Below are 21,483 nucleotides of genomic sequence, written 5' to 3'. Positions count from 1 at the left end.
TACCAGCCTAAAAAGAATTTACGTCCGCGTTATATCTCTTACCTGTAGATTTGGAACATTCGCTGCTCAAGACTCCACTCGACGGGTCGGAGCACTGAACGATGTTCTGCACGCCCGCATCGCAGATATCGCAGAGCTGAAACAGTTGCGACGGCCTGGTTGGGGGCACTAGGAAATGTATCTCTGGATTCGGGGCAACAACTTCCTTGGCGAACTCTCCATACGTTTTATCTCTGTCTACGGGGTACTGAGAGCTCGCGTTCTCTTTGTGCGGTGTTCGTTGTCCACTCTTCCACGATATCGTGCGATAGTGAGGATCTCTAAAGTCGATAGTCTAAAGAAAATTGTTATTAGCTCGTGGTTACCTGATAGAATCTCGAATTCCTATCCTTCCTGGGATCATACCCTAGTCTACACATACATCCTCTCCAGGGCCCATCTAAATTCAATTGAGTTCAATTTTTGTTACCTGAAAAAATATAACAAATTCTTGAAAATGAAGTTCTTTTCTTCCAGTTTGAGTACCCTTTCGGGAGGAATTCATCGAGCGCGGTTCTGAGCCACACCGGCCTCCTATTAAACAAATTTTCCAAGCGTTCCAGTAAATTGGGGTCTAAAATCAATTCATTTGTGAAAGTGTAATTACCTGGTGAGTGAAGTATCATGTTTAGTGGAAATGAGGGCAGTTCCTTATCTTCAAAGCGAGCAACGGCGCTAAACAGGGAACCACCGGTGTATTTCTTAATCTTCTGAGTCGCTGTACCAGTCAATATATTTTTATTAAACAACTGATCCACGAAGTCCACTTTAGTAAAGATAGGAGGTGGGATACTGGGTGTTTCTCCGAGCATTTTGGGTCCGACGAACTCGCCAGCCACAACAGGTTGAAAACTCAAATGAATGAAATCAGTAGGATGGGAAAAGGAAAAATAGTCAACGACCGGTCCCAAAATCTCTATAGTACATTTTCCTGACTTCCAAAGCTTTGCCTTTGCAACCAATTTGCAAGGGATGTTATCTTCAAAGTTGTTTGCGGGTATAAAACTACAGGTCGAATCGACTCCAAACCTCAAAATAAGTTGTTCTAAATCATAATGTTATATATTCACGAATACCAGGGTTTTCCTTCCTCAAAACGGAACGAAGTCCTTCAGTTCCACCGAGAGCTTTCAGAATTTCGTTTCCACTTGAACTAAAAAAACATAAATTTAAAGAAAAATACCCAGAAGGAACAATTCCTGGAACAGCAATGACAGTAAATTTCATTTAAACGACTTATTCACAGAGTTAAGCATAAATTACGTGAGTATGTTAAGGAATCTTTGGTAATTTCAAAAAAGACAAAATATTAGGAACAATTATCCTTTAAAACACAAAATTTTAAATACAAAATACGACATAAACCAGATTTATACGACAAATTAAATAGTCCACAAAAGGGTATACATAAAATATTCTGTTTATTGGTCCCCATTCAACATCTAGTTCCCTATTTGGTAATCATTATTTTATTTGCACATTTAAACACATCAATTATTTTTTGTTTTAAAATGTATTATTAATTTGTTATGTAATAAAATTAAGTATTTACACTTCTTTAATGGTTTTATTTCACGAATGTAGTTTAATTTTTAAAATTTTGTAAAATAATGATTAATCTTACACATCGGTTTAAAACATGAAAATATTGGATAAGATTTTAAAATTAACGATTATTTTAAAATTTTTTCCAAAATTTACAGAATGTAGCAATACACAAGTGTCAGACACTACCTTTGTGTGTCTATTCGATATAGAATGTAACATAACAATTAAAAACAGTTCAACAATAACAAAGGCTCATGTGTCTAAAGATGACACATGTACGTCGGACGAACATCTTAAAGACTTTGTAACAACAGATGTTAATTCTAACTCCGTAGTTAAATGGAAACCTGAATTAAAAGATAAAAATTTAACAAGTGTCAAGTTGTGTGTTACCAAAACCAGTGGGCAAACCAAAACATCTGAGCCTGCCGGAACCTCTGATCATGCTGCAACCTCCGAGAATGCCGAAATCTCCGAGCAAACCCAAACCTCTGATCAAACCGAAACCTGTGAGCAAGTTGGAACCATTAAACTATATTCCTTAAGTCACCATTATTCGATTGATGAAAATAATGACTTAGCCTTGGTCTTAATTGGTTCCAACGTTTATAATTTGGATCTAGTGATTTCGAAAGAAGATCAGTATGTTCTTGGTGATTCCCCTAGAAAATACAAGTTTGTGAAATTAAATGAACATCTGGTTGTCCATGCTCCTCTATTCATCCTCTTGGATGCAGATAAAGAATTTACTCAAGTTAATTTGTATATCCACTACCACGAAACAACAACATATTTGACATTTTTACAAAAATTAGTCATTTTTAACATTGGAAAGGTGGCAACATTCGACCACAGAGTGGTTGAAAAACACATTATCGCAGAAATTAAAGGGATAAGTTTAGAAGATCTCAAACGACTAGATGCATCCCAGACCAGTAAGGAGCCTAAAGAGTTCTTTTTCCTAAGTGCCCAGTCAAATGATGATACAACTGGACTCCCTTCAATGTGTGGAAGCTCCAACACGCTCTGGCACCTACTTGATTTGACATATAAGATCAGTGAAGGAACAACAAAGTCTCTTGTTATCCTGTTACCAATTGAACTCTATAACAAAACGATAAAAATATGTGGAGGCTTTAAAAGGGATAATCTGAAAGATTATTACATACCGCTATACACCTTCACAGCAAGTGATAAATTTGCGCGCCACTACCAGAACGTCTTCTACGCTAGTCCCCTGGGTATGGCGGATTTAGAGTTTGATTCAGATTTCCATCCTCTGAGTGAGATCAAGTTCATATGCCCTTGCACCTTGTCTTATCTTGATAAGATAAGGAGGTCTTACAACATTCCTAAAATGTGTGATAAGATAATGGATTATAAGGTGGGATACCAGGAAGTGAATACTAATATTTCTAAGTACAACCCTGACGTGTCGTATGAGCCCTCAGACCTATACCTGTCAATTCACAATAAAACCATGTTGTCGAACTACTTCTTGGCCCACAAGTTGGTATATTTGCCGGACAAGAGTGTGCACTCAGAAAAAGGAACAAAGTGGATAAAAAACAGTATTTTCCTGCCTAGACTGTACGCAGAACACCAATACCCCTACGTCATTTTCCTGTGTGACCGCTGGAGGCACAATGTGTGCTTCACAGACGACGAGTTTGATACCATAATAGGAGTAATACACCCTTCCCCTGACTTGGTGTTTGAAGTGTCAGCAAGCTGGTCGGAAGACGGCATGACGGTGGGCCTTAAAATGAGGTCTCAAAAGCCTCCCATAATTAAGCTCGTCATGTCTAAAGACATACAGTACGCGAACTATGAGTCAAAATGTAACACCCATAAAGGGTTTTATCCATTCCCACCAGAACAAACTGAACCACAAAACGAATATTACACCCATGTGTACAAAATAAACAGACTCATCCAGGGAAGAATATACTACTTGTGTATCCTGAGAGCCAAGGAGCAAGAGAACCAGCAACAGAACATCCAGGAACTGTATGAACAACAACAATCCATATTGAACAATCCTCTCAAATCACACGTGACCTCTAAAATGTCCTGGAACTTCATAGGAATAATAAACACACAGTCGGTCGTTTCGGATCTCAGATTGAGTTTCACCAAGGTAGGAAATGAGGGGAATCTCCTTTTTCCTACAACAGGGTTCCAGGGTAACTGTAGACTAAACGGGTTCTATTTCTCGAAAAATATGCTGCTAGACTGTAAATCGCTTAACCCATCTGATGAAATATCCCTAACCTTGCCCAGATACGAGTACTCCAGTCTAATAAACTTCGTAGACAACTATCGCACACACACAGGCCCTGAGCCGCCGTCCACAGATAATCATTCTGAGTCTGAAGGATTCTGGCTCAGTTACGACGAAACGCACTGGAAAGGATTAGGTAGGTACATTAACTACACGGGTCCCTTTCAACCGAGTGAGAACTTATATAAGGTGTGCGTATGTCTGAATAGAGACTGCTATTTCTCAGGAAACGCATTCTACTCCAGACTTAACTCCTTCGAACTGAGTCGTTTTATCAGAATAAATGACTTTTTTGACCAAATGGCACTGGGAATAGTGCTGTGCATTTACAACAGGAGAATAGTAGTGTGCTTTGATGCACACGAAGATTTCAAGCTCTCGATCCAGCACGAAATTAAGTTCCAACTCCCTCAAATTAAGATAAGCAGTATCTCATTCGACGAACAAACGAATATGCCGTGCATACTGTCCCCTAATAGCATCTACGTATATAAACCAGATTTGAAATCTAAGCTTGAAATCACAAACGTACTTGAAATGAAACAAATGTTCTCATTCCCTCAAGTAACGTTCTTCCAGTCCCAGGATTCCTTGAAGGCCTTCATCAAAGAAGTGTCAATACACAGCGCAATACAAGCCAAGTGGAATGGGACCGACTTTACGGAGTCTAATGCTACATGTGACCATAAAACACACATGGATAGCCACCCAGATCTAATGATTCAGGTGGGCATAGTGGTCACGAAGAAGACAAATAACCTCTACATTTATAAGATAGATGAAACCTTGTATGATTGTTTCCATGTTGATGAGAACTTGGCATTGATATACAATAAAATACAAGTCAAGTTTGAAGAAAAAGCCTGTGTAGTGACCAAAGTGACTCAGCTTGATCTGAATAAACAATTCGCAAAAATCAGCGATGGAATTATACTAAAGGTGGACAAGAGGTCGTTACTGGGAATGGAGCTGCAAATGTTTTTCATCACTCAACAAGAGAATGAAACAATATATGTATTTTACCTTAAGGACGACGAATTCAAGTACTACTCAAGAGTTAAGGCAACCAAGGGAATAAGGGATTTCGTGATAACGAGGACACACATCATATGCCTGTATGCGTTGCTACTCCAAGACGAGTTATCTCAGTCAATCTTGCAGATAGATTACGACAACCTGGTGGACGTGAATCTGGCCTACCCAGGGTTGGAGGAAATGGCTTACGGAAAGCACTACTCATTCGACCCAGAGGTTTCATCTGAGTTCATACTAAAGTTCTATCTGGACGAGGCACAGTCAAAGATACCGTTTCCAGAGGATCACCCAAAAGAACTGGCAATAGGAGAGAGCGGGTTGTTCGTAAACATAAACAATGGGAAGATATCAGGGAGAGTGAAGTTTGTAGGAACATTGGAAGCTACGGTGTATGTTGACGTATTCCTAGGCAAGGGGTCGGTAAAACTCAGTTTTGTGTCTAAGTGCCCACTAGGATTCCAGCTTGATTCGGGGACAAACAGCTGCAAAAGATGCCCGAAAGGATATTACAGGCACAAGATGTCACTGGAGGCATGCGTAAGCTGCGAGGACTACATTCAGAACAGTACCACGGATTCGGAGGGTAAGGAGAGTCCCCTGGAATGTGTGTGCAAGCCTGGGTTCTTTAACTCGAATAACACGTGTATTGAATGCCCACCGGGAACCTACAGCGATGATTTGGGAGCCCTGGTTTGCGAAGGAGTGTGCCCACCTAAGCAAGTGAGTAAAGTGAGAGGAGCATCATCACTGGAGCAGTTGATGTGCACTTGCATAGCAGGATACTACTTGGGGGAAAACGGCTGTGAAAAGTGTGTAATAGGTACTTACTGCCCAGGGAGAAATCAAGTAATCAGGTGTCCAGCAAATACTACTACCATAGAGACCGGAAACACAGGAATTGAAGCTTGTGTTTGTAACCCAGGCTACGAGCTTCTGGAGAACGAATGTAGACCCTGCGAAATAACGTCATACAAGCCAACGATAGGAAACGAAAGATGCACTCCTTGCTCACTGGACTCCTACGACATTCAGTCGTATACGCAAATAACAGGGGCGATCAGCAAGGTAGAGTGCAACAAGTGCCAAAAAGGATACTACTTCAATGGAACAGCTTGCACGGATTGTCCACCAAACTCTTTCTGCAAAGGAGGAAGTTTCAAGCCTGTAAAGTGCGGAGAAAATTCAATAATTAAGAAAGGTAAACAATATTTATCCATGCGAATATTGACATGTATATAATTGATAGAAACAGTAGCTGAAATATTATGATACAAAATATGTATGCAAATGGTAGATAAAATTAAATAAATATACCAGATACCGCAACTGGAGCTCACGAATGCCTGTGCCCTAAAGGATATGGATTTACTTCCATGAATGTTAATTCACTGATTCCTAGAAATTGCGTAAAGTGCCCCGTTAACACGTTTCAGATCGTTGAAGGCACGCAAATGGGATGCATAGCTTGCCCAGAAAACACTTATACACTCTCAGAAGGGTCAACGTCATTAGTAGATTGTATTCCACTGCCAGGATACTTTAGTTTGATGCACGAGGACTATAGTCAAGTGGTGAAATCTATTGAGTCAAGACATATGATAGGGGATCACAGGCGACCCAGCTCACCTGAAATAAAGTGTTTCAGGTCCACTGATGATATTTTGAGCAGCTACGTGACATTAACACAAAGTTTGGAAACATGCGTCGAACTGTGTAACTCGAATCCGCATTGCAGATACTTCTACTACAAGTCCATGGGTGGAATTTCAAACAATATACTGTCCGAGGGAAGTGAGAACATATGTGCAACATATACGACGTTTGATTTGAAAGCGCCACAGTCAATCGGGGGAGAAGTGATTGATATAATCAACGAGGAAGAGGGTAAGTGTTAAAAGAAATATCAGTATTGTTAGGGCCAATGATGTGCGAGATCGTAAGAGATTACGTGTTCCCGAAGTTTGTGCCGTGCCCAAGGAACTACTATTGCCCAGGAGGACTTAACTCTGAAAAGATCAAATGTTCAAAAAATTCAGTAACACTAAAGGAGGGAGCAGTGTCAGTGGAAGAGTGTCTGTGTCTCCCGGGGACGTATTTAAGGTATGGGTCGTGCGTGCCCTGTAAGATAGGATACTATAAGCCTACAATATCGAACTCGGTTTGTACGCTCTGCCCGAATGACACGACGACAGCAGAGGAGGGAGCCTACATGGTAAACCAATGTGTATGTAATAGTCACATGTACGCAATCACACTGAAGAGAACAAGGGAAGTGAAGGTAAGGAGGCTGATTTACGTAACAGAAGAGAACGAAGATCAAGCTGAGTCTGATCAAGAGATTGAACACGATATCGACAGGATGTTGAAGAAAAAGATTGAGATGCTGACCAGCAAAAATTTGAACTACTACTGTTCACATTGTCTCCATGGGTATTTCTGCAAAGGATCCTGGATGTTCAAAAGGGTGCACATGCCTCCAATTCCATGCTACAGCGGGTCGTCAGTACCAGTATCAGCAACCAGTCACTCAATAAAGTCGTGTCTATGCAATCCAGGATACGGGACGAGGCAGCAAGATTTTAACGTGGATTCGGGATATGGAATATCGTGCGAAATATGTCCACCAGGGACATATAAATCAGTCTATGAAAACGCTCCCTGTCTAGGAATGTGCCCAGCATACTCGACATCATTTCCGGGATCAACCTCAGAAAGTGAATGCTTCTGCATACCAGGTTACTACATGTACCACGAAGGCGAAAAAATGGAGTGTAAGAAGTGCCCAGAGGGGATGATATGTCACGGAGGCACAGAGAGGTCCGGAAACAATTTACCAATACCAAAGAAGGGGTTTGGAATAGTGCCTAGTTTATCAGAAAGTGGAAGTCAGGGGTCATTCCTACAAAGATCAGGAAATAATATGGAAGCACATACAGAGGAGCCGCAGTTATTGGCAACTGAGTGCCCAAACCCTGACAAATGTATCGGAGGAGGACAATGCAGAGAGGGATCTAAGGGGTTCCTGTGCACAGAGTGTACAAAGGACTACGATATGGACTACTTCAACTCAGAGTGCACGAAGTGCTCTAAGGAGTTATTGAAGTTGTTGTCACCGAGAATGGCCTTGTACTTATCTGTAATCCTACTATGCTACCACAACAGGCAGTACAACATGTACTCGGAAATGTCACTGGTTCCAATGTTTAAAATCGGATACATGTTTCTGATCACGCTGGTGCCGATGGGATTTATATCAAGTACCTCAGGATCGAGTATCTGGAGATACCACTCGCTGTACAGGAACCTGTTCCTGTCAAACATAAGCATATTCGTGAACACGGAGAGACTAAACTGTTTCAGGAACGGAATCTATTCAATAGTAAAGGGCCTGAATAAAGCGGGACTGCTAACGCAAATAAGAAGTGAAGACGACTTGGAGTACTGGCACCTGTGGTACGCCCAAAGGTATCTGGGAATATTAAAGGTGCTGATAGACCTATGCGTAACAGTAGTTCTGAGTTGCATCTGCCTGTTTATTAATGCATTGATTTTGGATTCGGAGGCAAGAGTTACCAAGAGGCTGGAGGATCTTTCATCTGAAACTGATGAAAACGAGATCAGTTTGTCGATGATACGCTCAGAAAATGACCTGGTGGACTTTAAGCGTAGAAGAACTGGGATTCTGATTGAAATGGTGATACTCACGGCATGTATACACGTCCCATCGATATTCATGAACAGTCTGTCTATGCTATGGTGTACTGACCTTAAAGCAAGTGGGAAACGCGTGCTCTTCAACATGCCGAATCAGATATGCAGCATCTCCAACCGGTACTTCATGAGCGGCATGGTAATAGGAAATCTGTCAATGTGCGTGGCGATGGGATTCATGGCGTACCTGTTAATTTCGCTGCTCAAATCTAATCGCAAATCAGAATGGAAAAACATATTCGTGACCGGCTACAGGAATAAATACAGGTTTTGGGACATAGTGCAGCTGACGAGGCAGGTGCTGATAGTAGGCATAATGGTGATGCAACCTTCGCTTGACTCTAAAAAATCGGAGATGCAAGCGCTCCTTAGCTTGCTCTTTCTACAAACTGCATATCTGTTCGTGCTGCTATACTACGAGCCTTACGACGCGAGGTCAGGGAACGCACCGGCAAACCTGGAAAAAACACTTACGTACATAACAATCTTCGGGTCACTCTTCATCTACGGATCGCACCTGTACCACTACGGAGAGTACGGGTACGTGCCGTTTGTGATGGCGATCACAGGCTGCTTCATGTTGTCAAAGACGGTGGTGACTGAGTTAATTACTGTGGAGGCGAGCCTGTCTAAACCAGGCAATTTCTTCAAATCAGTGGTAGAAACTCTTTCACTGCTCTTTAACTACAGCAACGCAATGCTGTATTTCAACTACAAGGACGACACGCTGGTGTTCGAATCATCAAACGTCAAGAGGAGCTCAGAAACCATCTGTAGATTGTGGATATACACATCCCAGGATAGAAAGTTCCTGCTAACCTGTCTTAGGGACCTGATCCACCAATGCGTGGCGTACAAGTGCAAGGGATCATTTTCAAGGGAGTTCTTCTACTTCTACACAAGGCTGATATACTGGCACTCGAAGTGCATAAAGATAAATATCTTTAGTAAGGACTTGGAAGAGAAGGACCTGATCAACCACGTGGCGTTCCTGTACTACTTCGACAAAAAATTGAAAGATAACGCAGTGTGGGTCCTCTTCAACTACCCACTCAACAGCCTGAAGAGTCACCGCTCATACTACCACAACTCATTTAACTGCGGGGAGGGCTGCAAAGCCTTCTTCATGAAGACATCGGCAGAGTGCATAGATGAGCTGGGAGCGTGCCTTCTTGTGGACCTTCTGTTCGAAAGTCTTTATGACAATATTCACCTAAGTCTGGCTGAATTCTACTACTCAATGCTCTCAGTGAGCCGCATAGAAGTGGCTCAAATGAATACAATATTTAAGATATACAAAAAGCACATTAAATATGTGAGGAACTACGACAAGTATATGCACAAATATAAGCTTGATAGCATCAGCTCGGAAATCACGACACTGAAGGAACTGACGAAACTTGATGGAGACGAGGGAGCGCTGATGGTGAAACAACAGGAGCTATTTGAGGAGAAAGAGCAACTAACGAGGGAGATTATTCAGTTATCAGAGTCAATAGAAAATAAAAGTAAATTAGTTGGAGCAGCAAGAAAACAATTTACGAGAGCATCGGTACTGAAGGTGGGAGTGGAAAATGTGCTGGCGAAAGAACTTTCGAACGATGCTATAGTCAATTTGATAATGAAAACCAGCAGTGAAGAAAACCAAGGCGGAAGAACGAGCGTCCTAAGATCAAAAAGAGCCAAAAGGGAGAGCATATATAAGTTGAAGCTCACCTGAGTCTAATATAATAAAATTTATAATATATGTTAATAAGATGAGGAGAATAATCTATTATATATTATACTTTACATTTCATGTGAAATTTGCGGAAAGCGGTGAATTTATAGTTATTTTAAGGAATATTTAGCTCCGGTGAAAATCACATGTGACTTGTACGAGTATGGACCGTGTGACCTGAGTAAATTACTACCAGAGGAATACAAGGCAAAGGATTTGTACGTGAAGAAGTATGTGGATTCCAAAACGAAATGCGAGGGAAGTATGTTCGAATTGGACACAAGTTTAAGTTATTTGGGTCAAAATGTGCCAATGCTGGTGTGTGCGGATAATACAAATGGCACATATGAACACATAGCAACGATTGAATACGAAGGCAAGTAACGAGATATAGAAAAATAAATAGGGATCATAATATCTGGAACCAATGAACCGATTCGATACGGAGTCAACTGGAAGAAAGAAGCCTATGTGTATTTGCCTCAAGGGAAAGGGCCACAATCATTAGAGAAGTACTCTAAGCTTGTTATCAAAAATAAAGATTGCAATGGGAAAGCAGTATCAGTAGCTAGCTCAACAAAAAGAAGGGAAATAAAGGGCTCACATGGTAATTAAAGAGATGAACAACATTTGTAGGAAAGTGGAATATAAGCTATATCTCCGACCAAAGGATACTCGCATTGATAAAGGACCCAGTGATTTGCTATTGCAACTACGATCTTTGCAACAACCATTCTGCGTACGACAAACTGTTATCTAAGGAGATTTTGGAAGGTTAATTTGCAAAAAATAAATTTGTTATTAGGGCCTGAGGTGGACAAATTCCTCAGCGAGACATGTACGATAGGAATAGAGTGTATTATAAACATCAAGGGAAATTACACATTGACGCACGACTACTTCATAGTCGCTAAATCGGTTTCAGCGCCACTCTCAGGGGTGTTGATAAGGAAGTTTGAAGGAGTGTACAAGTACTCGGTGAACAAAGACGACTACTTAACAGAAGTAAAGTCAGAAACGAACGCGAACTTATTTTGGATCCCAGAGGGAGCCCAGGGAAAGAATCGAATATTCATAGGAGTATTAAAAATTTTAAGTTAGTGAGAAGAGAAATATTTGAGCTTAGGTGTATTCACCGGGAATGTATACGCGTCTTTTTTCGGAGAACAACAAATCATATTCAACAATCGAAACCTTTTGGACTGCGTTGACACATACGCATTAGTATACAAAATAGATATTAGCCGCTCCGCACCAAGGATAAAAAAGCAGTACACTCTGCTGTCGAAGTCAAAAATAAGAGACAACTCAATAACAATAGATATAGTTTTTTTAGCCACTAGCATATACACGCTCAAGTATTGCGACAACTGCGACCAGAGGTTCCAATGCAACGAGAATGACGACTATGAAAGTTATCCGCTGTTGGCAAACATATACGTTAGAGGTTAGATTAGTCAACCACATTGTTGTCAGGAATCGAATACACTCAGGGCGTAGCGTGTGATCTACTGAACAACTGCACAGCAAGTCTGAACACCCTGAACATGAACCAGAAGTCAAACGTGAATTCAAGAATTCTGGTCTCAAAAAAGTGTGGAAACCCAGATTTTCTTCACTTCCTGGAGGACAATGGACTGGGTAGAAACGAGATACAAAAGAATTCAACAAAATACAAGTGGACAACTATAAACAACTCAGTGCCATTGTATCCACTAACAGTGTTTAAATTGTGCTGGTGTTCCAAAATATTCCTGAAGCATGAAGAATGTGACATCAGAGACTACACAATCGAGGTGGGATCACTTATGCACGGTGGTTAGCGGAAAAACTAGTTATTAAATTTAGACTTCAAAACCTTAAAAAACGAGTGCTGGATTGGATCAAATTGCGAAGTGGTAGCAACTGGAGATAGCATAAAGGGCGCAGGCTCAGTGACGATATCGAAAAACTGCGATGAATACCGCTCTTGGACTAAAAGCCTATACACTATACTCGAAACGATTTCGTTTAAGCAGGAAAACGTGTTTAAAACGCTGATAAGGCTAGATATCAAAAATGACAGTATTTTGTGCATTTAATGTAATTTGATAGAATCAATTGTCGGAAATTATAACCTCTGCTGGAAACCGAAAAACGAAATTCAACAAACCAGCGTCGGATTAATAGAAATAAAAGGTTAGAACTAGCCAAATCTGATAATGATTAGCATTCGAACTGAATATGGAAAGGTATTACGTTAAACTAGGATCGTCAGTAGTAATAAAGCCTAAGTGTACGTTTGATTATCAACACAGATTTTAGACAACGTAAAAGGAGAGCACTTCATATTAATAAGCAAGGATTGCAATGAGACCGGAGACGCGGTCCCTGAAAGAAGATCAATGCCAAATATAGGCCTCCATATGAATAAAATTATTTTCAACACCAGGAAAAAGATATGTTGGTGTGTGACTAACGCTTCAATTCGGTGCAATTTACTTGAGCAATTTAAAACGGAGGTCGGAGAGATGTCCATTTCAGGACTCACGTTCAACAATACGAAAATTTCATGCAAACGATTGGAAAAATGTAGTATCAATCTACAGTTTGAGACGTCCGTGGACATAAGAAACTACGATATAGACTCATTTAACTCAGGATCAATGCTATTGATAAGAAGGGTATTAGAAAATTGATAAAATTGATTGTAGAAAGATTGCAACTCGGTTTTTTACAAGTCGATTCTTTACATGGACAGTGTGTATTCAACAGTTCCTATAATTCAGTTGAGACAGGAAGAGGTCTTCATCGTGAAGTACCATACAATATACGAGAAAGTAATCGGAATGTCAAAACCTCTGGGAGAATATAACCTTTGTTATAAGACCTTGTCGGATGAGAATTTTCATGTAACTCGAATTTCAGTTGATGGTATTTTAGTAAAGTAATCAAAAACGTAGGACCGAGCCTGACGAAATCACAAATCATGGTATATTCGGGAAAGAGATTCAACATTACGATCACGGGACATAATTTGGACAATAACTTTAAGGTGTTCTTATCGACAACTCCAAACTGCTACCAAAACAACGAAAACTATAGCAACGTGATAGTATCAATGCCAAGCAAACCTACATTGGCTTATAAAGACAATGGTAAGGATGTTCTGATTTGGACGGGAGTGATAGTAAATAAGAATTTCATGGGCCAACAAGTGACCCTTAATGATATATCTATGGCAAATCACTTTGACGTTTCGCAGAAGCTACATCTGTGTTACGAGTGGGATGATACACCAGTGTACACAGGAATCGATTACTTAATCTCAGCACCAAATCAGATTGACAAATCTGACTTTAAAGTTAACGAGCCTCTGAAGACAATATTAAAAAATAAATGGCACAACCATAAGACAAATATACTTTTAATCACGTTCCTATCGCCTAGAGCTATCGATGTACATTGCGAAAATAACGGTCTCGACCAATATTCAGAAAACGTGAAATATTCATTTTATAGCACAAATAGATTTATTAGTGAATTCTCTAAGTATCTGGAAATTAAAAATTCGCTTATTTGTTGGTGCGGAGGATCAGACTGTAAATCGATTTCGGACTATTCAACGACCATAATGTTCCCGTCATTCAATGGTTAGTTTAATGTTAATAACATAACCTTAGGTTTAAACATTGAAGTGATTGAATTGTCGAATGAGCTTTTCAACCTTAAGTACACAGGCACTGAATTAACACCCTTTGACGAAATCAGAATCGTGGACTACAAATCAGAATGCGGAGACTCAAATTCCTCAATAATGACAACAAATTTATTAAAACCTATCGTGGCCCAGCCTTCAACCTCAAATGCCATGTCGTTTGCTGAACGCAACGAGTCAGGCTTAGTCAAGAAGTTTTCACTGAACAACAATAAGGCCATTTGGGAGTCGCGACCATTGAAGTTATCAAAAATAGAAAATCATATTAACCTAAGCTACAGAGTGTGTATGTGCTCGTTTTCCATCAGAGAGCAGTGTAAGAGGGGTGGCGACTTTATGGACACAGTTGGATTAGTAGTTAAGTCAAACCCTAAGAACACGAAGAAGAGACAGTTCATAATAAGGATATTCATATCTTACGGGCACACGGATGAGAAGTGGATAAAGATTTGCTCAAGGCAAAACGTAGATTTACTACACGCGGCAATGTACTCGTTCAGAATGAGCGGAGAAGTGTCGGAAGCAAGAGGATTTGTGGAAAAGTTTATATCAAGATATTCACAAAACGAAGGATTCATGTTAGAGTCCTGCTTGGTGGAGGACACTGAGGTCAATGTGGATAGTAAGAACTACACTAGGTTCATGGTTGAAAGTAAGAGGGGAGTGTACACAATGCAAAAGGTGGCGATAATGGCGAAGGTGCAGCAGGACATAGCAATCAGAGCGAACCATCTGTCGGAAGGAGAAAGCTACAAGCTGAGCATAATCCCCTCGGACATGAGTTGCTCCGACACAGAAGAAAGCAGCTTACACCTGGTGGAATCGAGCAAGATTGAAAACGACAGGCTCCTTTTGTTCGAAAACGTAGTAATGGAGAAGGTAGGGACGTATAAGCTCTGTATAAAGCAAGTGAAAAAGACTTCTAATCAGGAATCGGATCACACGTGGTTTGGTATAGGATTTCTAAAGGTCAAGGAGTATTACCTGAACTACGTGTCAGACTTGATATCATTTAACCCGTTGAAAATTAATGATGAAGCTGCCACTGTGCCGGAAAGTGAACAAAAGTGCGAACTGGAGGGGTACACAGGTCTAGTACAGCTCTGCTTAGTACTTAAACACCAACTAGTAATAGTCTCAGACTGCAACAACAAACTGTGGGCAGTTGAGTTTAACATTAAAAACGGAGTAGTAAACGTGCTGAAGAATAAGAACATGATGTCGTTAAACTACATAAGTGATCACCCCGAGAAGAATTGGTACCTGTGTAAAGAAATAGAGCATAACAGCTCGTTGGTGTTCCTGGGAGAAAGGTATCTGTTGAGTGTTAAATTGCCGTTTGAGAAGGACAACTTGGAAATAATTAAAGTGTTTAAGCATAACATAGTGAACCCGTTGGATGTGACCATGCTTGATTCATCATTTCTGGTGTCGGATGGATATTCAAGGTCGTTGTATCTATACTCTATTTCAAATGACGCCCCTGATACACTAAACAAAGAGAAGATTCTAACAGGCTACTATTGCATATCGTTACACCTCTTGTTGGAAGCAGACAATTCACAAGATACAGCAAACCTGGTGTGCCTGGAGCCGGAAGTAAATTCAATCATCATATTTAACTACGACGAACTGGTTAAACAAACGAATTCTGCTATAATTACGACATATGAATCGACATCAGAGCAAAACACGGTAAAAATAGGATCGCTAAACAGACCCTGCGCACTGGATTCATATAAAACATCGTTCCTGGATAAAGATTACACGCTGTTGTTTGTAGCAGAAAACACAACGGGAAGAATAATAGTATTCAAGATTGAGGATAACGCGATTCATGGATACAAAATAATGTATTCGCGAGGGCTGATATCTAAAATCAACGTGGAGCCGAACTCAAAAATAATATATATTTCCTCATGGAGGAACCACATGGGAAGAATTGAGGAGTTTGTACAAAACAAGTCAATAAACTTGTACCTATATCTTAGTTTCTACTACAACGTGCCTGAAAAGTATCAGAGCGGAGACGAAATAGAACTAGAGCCGGTGATGAAGGGGGACTACTTTGAGTTCTTCCACGAAAAACCACGGGACAATAAGGAAAATCAACAAGTGGTAAACCTGGCCTCAGTGGGACTTTCTTTGGATGTAAAAACAGGGAAGATAACAGGAAAAATAAACATAAATGGAACCTATTTCATAACAATATACGGAGGAAATTTGCTGAAGGAAGTGGAAACCACGATTAAGATATCTGCGTCGTGTCCTCCATCACAGCAGTTCAGCAAGGTGTACAGGTTGTGCGAAGACTGTCCAATAGGAACCTACAGAAACGACGAGGCGGAAGATCTATGCATCCCCTGTAGCGCAAAGAAGCCAAACTCGACGACGAAACAGGTCGGCTCCAAATACTTCCTGGACTGCCTATGTGAGCCGGGTTACTTCTTGAGGGGAGACTCGTGCGTAAAATGTGAGGAGGCGACTTGGAAAGAGGAAATAGGAGACTCTCCGTGTTCAGGCACCTGCGGTAGCAACATGACGTCAGACGTGGTGGGAGCAAAATCCCTGGAGGAGCTGAACTGCTACTGTCTGCCCAGATTTTACAACATGAGAAATGCAGGCCTGGACAGCGAGCTTGTGCCGCCAGACATACTGAACATGGCAGGACTGGCCACGACTATGGAGATCAGGTACCGCGACATCGATCCGTCTCTGGTGTTTTGCATCCCATGTGACGTAGGATTTTACTGCCCAGGAGGAGACTCGATGCCAAAGTACTGTGGAGTCGGCAAAAGCACCTTGGGGAAATACAGCCACTCAGAAGACGAATGCGAATGCGACAAAGGCTACGGGTTGACGCCTGAAGGATGTAAACCGTGCTCAAAGTTCGGTTACAAGGACTCAGTAGGAAATACACTATGTAACCACTGCCACGAGCACTCATCGAAGAAGGATATGAAATTACTTAATTTTGATTCGAAACTATTTAGTTTCGACCCCAACGCGCCACGAATGAATGAAAAACAAGAAGAAATTGGACTCGTGGAAATGTTTTTGGCACACTTGAAGATCTTCACAAGTGAAAACGATGGAGAGATTTTAGTAACAAATAAGTATGGTTCAAAATCAGTGTCTGAATGCAAGTACTGCATATCAGGATACTATTTCGACAACAATGCAAAGGATTGCTTTGTGTGCCCATATGGCTCGTTCTGCCCGGGCTTTGACAGTCAGCCGAAACGCTGCGGACTAAACAGTGTTCTGAGCTCAGACAATGCGCTATCCCCTATGAGTTGTATGTGCCCGATGAAATACGGGAATCCGTCGGAAACTAGAAATCCCATCAGCTTGTCAGTGGAGTGTCAGCAGTGTCCACTGGGATACTTCCAGCACCTGGATCTGATTGACATACCATGTTTGCCCTGCCCAGAGAATACAAAGACAACATCAGTGGGATCCTATAGCATACTCTCATGCTTACCGGAACCAGGATCGTTCATCCACGCGCTGATGAAAGTGCCGATATCGTTGATACTGGAAACCGAAGACAAAGCAAAAGAGGAAACGTTTGAATCAAAATATATTAAAATACGTGACGAGTCAGGTACTATGACAACAGAATGCACTGAGGTCAGAGGGTCTCGTGTGAGCTCGAGGTTTAAGGCGGAGGTCCTGAGGGAGACTGAAAAGTCGTGTTCGGATGAGTGTCTCAGGAATATATATTGCACCGGGTACTCATTCAACGCAGCGAACTACTATTTCCTGGACGAAGCAACAGAATACGTAACGAACGACGTATACCTCTTTGATGGAACTTCATTCATCAACGTTGAATACAAAACATGTACATTATACTTTTTTAACCTGGACATAATTGAAGGCGAAGACGATGATGAATCTGAAGAAGTAATAAAACTGTGTAAAGTGGTGTACGAATTCCCGTTTGAGTCAATGCTATGTCCAATGAATAACTATTGCGCCGGTTCCAGAATACCAACTCCATGTCATAAAAATTCTGTAACAAGGGGCATAGGAGCAAAATCTATCGATTCATGTCTGTGTATAGAAGGATATGAACCGTCAACACAAGTGAAGGGCCAGTGCACACCCTGTAACATAGGCTGGTACAAGGAGGAGATAGGCAACGCCGCGTGTCAAAGGTGCCCGGAAAAGTTTAAAACGTTCCTCCCTGGGTCTAAAAACTCGACTGACTGCGCGTGTACTCAAGGTTACTATGCAGTACCTGAAAACAAGCATGACATGATTGTCATAAATGAGGAATACATAGTAACGGATAAATCAATCAGTAAAAAAGGAGAGGATATAGACGTCGGCATGGACATACAAATTGAAGACTACAATCGATTTGACTACATGGAGGAAAATAGATCTAGAATGCTACTGAGTGAATCGTTGGTATTCTTACCCTCAGGAATGACCACAAAAACTGCTCCAAGGGCAAACACGTATAAAATAAGATGTGAAAAGTGTTTGTACGATCACTATTGCCCAGGAGGATGGCTCGGCTACATGGATTCGGACTACGAAAACACAGTGAAGATGGACATAAACAAGTATAAGATACATAATATTCCATACAAGTGCCCGATTGGATCAGGGATACCAACGCAAGCAACGAATCCATCCTCATTAACGCAGTGCCTATGCCTCCCAGGTTATATGCCAATGGGATTCGAGTCTATCCAACACGAAATGGATACAACATACAACTCAGTGGGAGAATATTTTACCACGATCATGAGTTTGGTGCTCAGGAGAACGTATTCAAGCAGATGTATCCAGTGTGAAACCGGCATGTTCAAGGAGGGCCAGGAAAACTCGACGTGCAGCGGAAGATGCATGGAGTACGCCACAACCTACGGTGGTTCAGTGTCAGAAAGTCAGTGTTTTTGCCACTACGGAAGGTATATGAAGAGGAAATACATGAAAAATAACCCGCTGAAGAGCAAGATCATAAAAGAGGACTATAGGAACCTGAAATGCTCAAAGTGCATGGAGGGAGCCATATGTCCAGGAGGACTGGACGTGGAGATAGTGGAAATCTTGAAGCAGCAGTACGACTTCCAGAGCATCAAACTCGAAAACCACGTGAAGCCGATGCCACGGCAGGGTTACTTCCCGGCGTACCCTTCCTACAATAACATTGAAACTATAAGCGAGACCTGGCTGCCATGGACGCAAAACGTGGCCATCGCCGAGCAGGTGAACACGGCCTACATGGACTTTCACCCCTGCGGAATCGAATTCAGATGCGGAGGGGGATTCACAGGCTACTGTTCAAAGGGTTCGACAGGGTACCTGTGCAGCAGATGCGTGCCGAACTACGACATGGTGTACTTCAGAAGCGTCTGCGTCGAGTGCCAGTCCCTGTTTGTGGAAATCTCAAAATACTTCCTGTACCGGCTCCCCCTGTGCTTCATAGTATTCCTGATATTTGTGATACTTCACTACAACCTGGAGGCGTGCTGCGTCCTCCTGAAAATATTCATTGAGTTCTTCTTCACAATGCTGCCGTACGGGACTATAAGTATGTTCACCAGGTCAAGTCTGAAGCCGTTCGTGCACGTATACAACAACATTTTCGGCAACTCCTTAATGCACTTCATATACATCAGGATCGGCTGCATTTATAAAATAAAGAACCCTGACAATTACGTGATCATTTGGTATGTGCAGAGGTTCATATCGATAATAGCCCCTCTGATCGACAGCTTATTCCTGCTGTTGATCTTCTTCATTATGAAAACCTTGGTATTTTTAAAGGAGCTCATCTTTCACAACAAATATGACTCGGACTCAGACTATGTCGACGAGCCTAGGACCAACTCGTCGAACCTAATCCACGACAACAACTACTTCTCTCTGTTTCTGAAAATTTTAATAATCAATTACTTCACGCAGATCCACTTCATATGGACTGAGCTTTTGCAAATGGTTTGGTGCGTGTCAGTAAAGTATAAAAAGCAGCCGAGTGTTTCAGTCATGTTGCACTTTCCCACGGAAGTGTGCAATGCGGACAACAACAGATTCGTGACCACGGCTGCAGCCTCTTCATGTATCATCGCAGCGTCGTTTATCTTATTCTTCGTCTACATCATCAGGTTCCACTCAACGGAATACGGGACATTCTTCGGGCTGGGTTACAGGAAGCGCTACAAGGCCTGGGATTGCCTGAGTCTGTCGAGAAGGTTCCTGGTGTCCTTAATCACGACCTTCCACATTCGGATTCAATCTCCGCACAATTCAGGGAGACTGAGAGTCATTACGAGCTTAATGCTCTCGAGCTTCATGGGAGTTGTCTACCTCGTCAAGTTCCCTTTCAACCTGAGGAACGACAACCTGTTTAACAGACTTCAGGTTCTGGGAATATGCGTTAACATAGCCACGGCGTTCATGATCCAGGTATTTTCAGCTAGCAACAAAATTATTTAGGGGAGCTTCAGCTACGACTTCAACTACGCCACGTTGGTGCCGGTGTTCCTGTTTGGAGGATATTGCGTCGTGTTAGTCTGGTACACACTGGTGGAGATTGGGAGGATCTCGAAGCTGGACAACCTTAGGAGGACGTACTTCAAAAATTTTAAGCAGTGGCTGTGGAACCTGGTGTCACGGTGCCTCCAGTTTTTCACGTACTGGCACACGGAGGCTCAAATCACCTACAACATCAAGGAAAAGTGCATAACCGTGGAGTCCCCGTTTGATTTAGACTACAGTGTTTCGAACGTGAAGAAAGTCAAGAACCGCTACTACAAGGGCAAGAACAGCCGTCTGAACAGAAGCGCAAGGAATAGAGTGGCGCTTTCAATACACCAATCGATGAATAAGCTCATTTTGGACAAGAGCACGCTGAGCGTGCCAAGCTACTGGATAGAGTTCATCATAAATTACACAATGACTAAATTCGATTCAATAAACAGGCACCGAGTGAAGGATTCAACGGAAATAGAGGAAATTGCTATAACGCCCTGGCTAATAAGCAAATTCACCCTTGACGCGTCCAACGAAGATTTTGAGATTCACATAAAGTCCTTTGATCCGGAGAAGCCTAACTTGTTGAAGGAGGTTGAGAAGAACTACTCGGGAATAAAACGGGCAATGTTTCAAAAAATCGCCCAAAACATGGGAGACCAGGAAATTGACCAGGAAAAGTTGGATGAAATGATTGAAATGATGCACACGAAGGCCATTCTCGAGGAAAAACTGGAGAAGTTGAGCCAAGAACTGGACAAATTAATTGAAAACGCCAAACAGGGCGAGCTAGCAGTGAGATACGTCTTTCAGATAGAGGAAGGCGTCAAAAACCTCGTAAACACACCCCTTACCAACGACGAGATACTGTTGAAGATCGAAGAGTCTATTTCGCACAGAAAGAGCGACAAATTCACTATAGATTAATGTTTTACATTTTATTTTTAACCTTAGGTA

General features: G+C 41.7%; 2 protein-coding genes across 2 annotated transcripts; one reads left to right on the top strand and one right to left on the bottom strand.

Moving 5' to 3' along the window:
• Nucleotides 1–7: 7 nt before the first annotated feature.
• TOT_010000391 (conserved hypothetical protein) lies at nt 8–1,266 on the bottom strand (the record flags this gene model as incomplete). Its single annotated transcript, XM_009690930.1, has 5 exons — nt 8–334; nt 366–439; nt 470–1,084; nt 1,116–1,192; nt 1,223–1,266. 5 exons carry the CDS (start codon nt 1,264–1,266, stop codon nt 8–10), a joined length of 1,137 nt encoding a protein of 378 aa, XP_009689225.1.
• A 412-nt stretch (nt 1,267–1,678) lies between these two features.
• TOT_010000390 (predicted protein) lies at nt 1,679–21,453 on the top strand (the record flags this gene model as incomplete). Its single annotated transcript, XM_009690929.1, is given in 17 exon segments — nt 1,679–6,104; nt 6,224–6,790; nt 6,823–10,321; nt 10,448–10,659; nt 10,744–10,944; nt 10,974–11,111; nt 11,143–11,433; nt 11,464–11,784; nt 11,814–12,155; nt 12,186–12,401; nt 12,432–12,515; nt 12,547–12,612; nt 12,642–13,000; nt 13,031–13,250; nt 13,265–13,969; nt 14,000–20,460; nt 20,491–21,453. The coding sequence occupies 17 exon segments, from the start codon at nt 1,679–1,681 to the stop codon at nt 21,451–21,453; spliced, it is 19,071 nt and encodes a 6,356-aa protein (XP_009689224.1).
• Between the last annotated feature and the right edge of the window lie 30 nt (nt 21,454–21,483).

Source organism: Theileria orientalis, chromosome 1, assembly GCF_000740895.1.
Source record: "Theileria orientalis strain Shintoku DNA, chromosome 1, complete genome".
NCBI lineage: Eukaryota > Apicomplexa > Aconoidasida > Piroplasmida > Theileriidae > Theileria > Theileria orientalis.
This window is presented reverse-complemented; position numbering and strand designations above follow the sequence as displayed.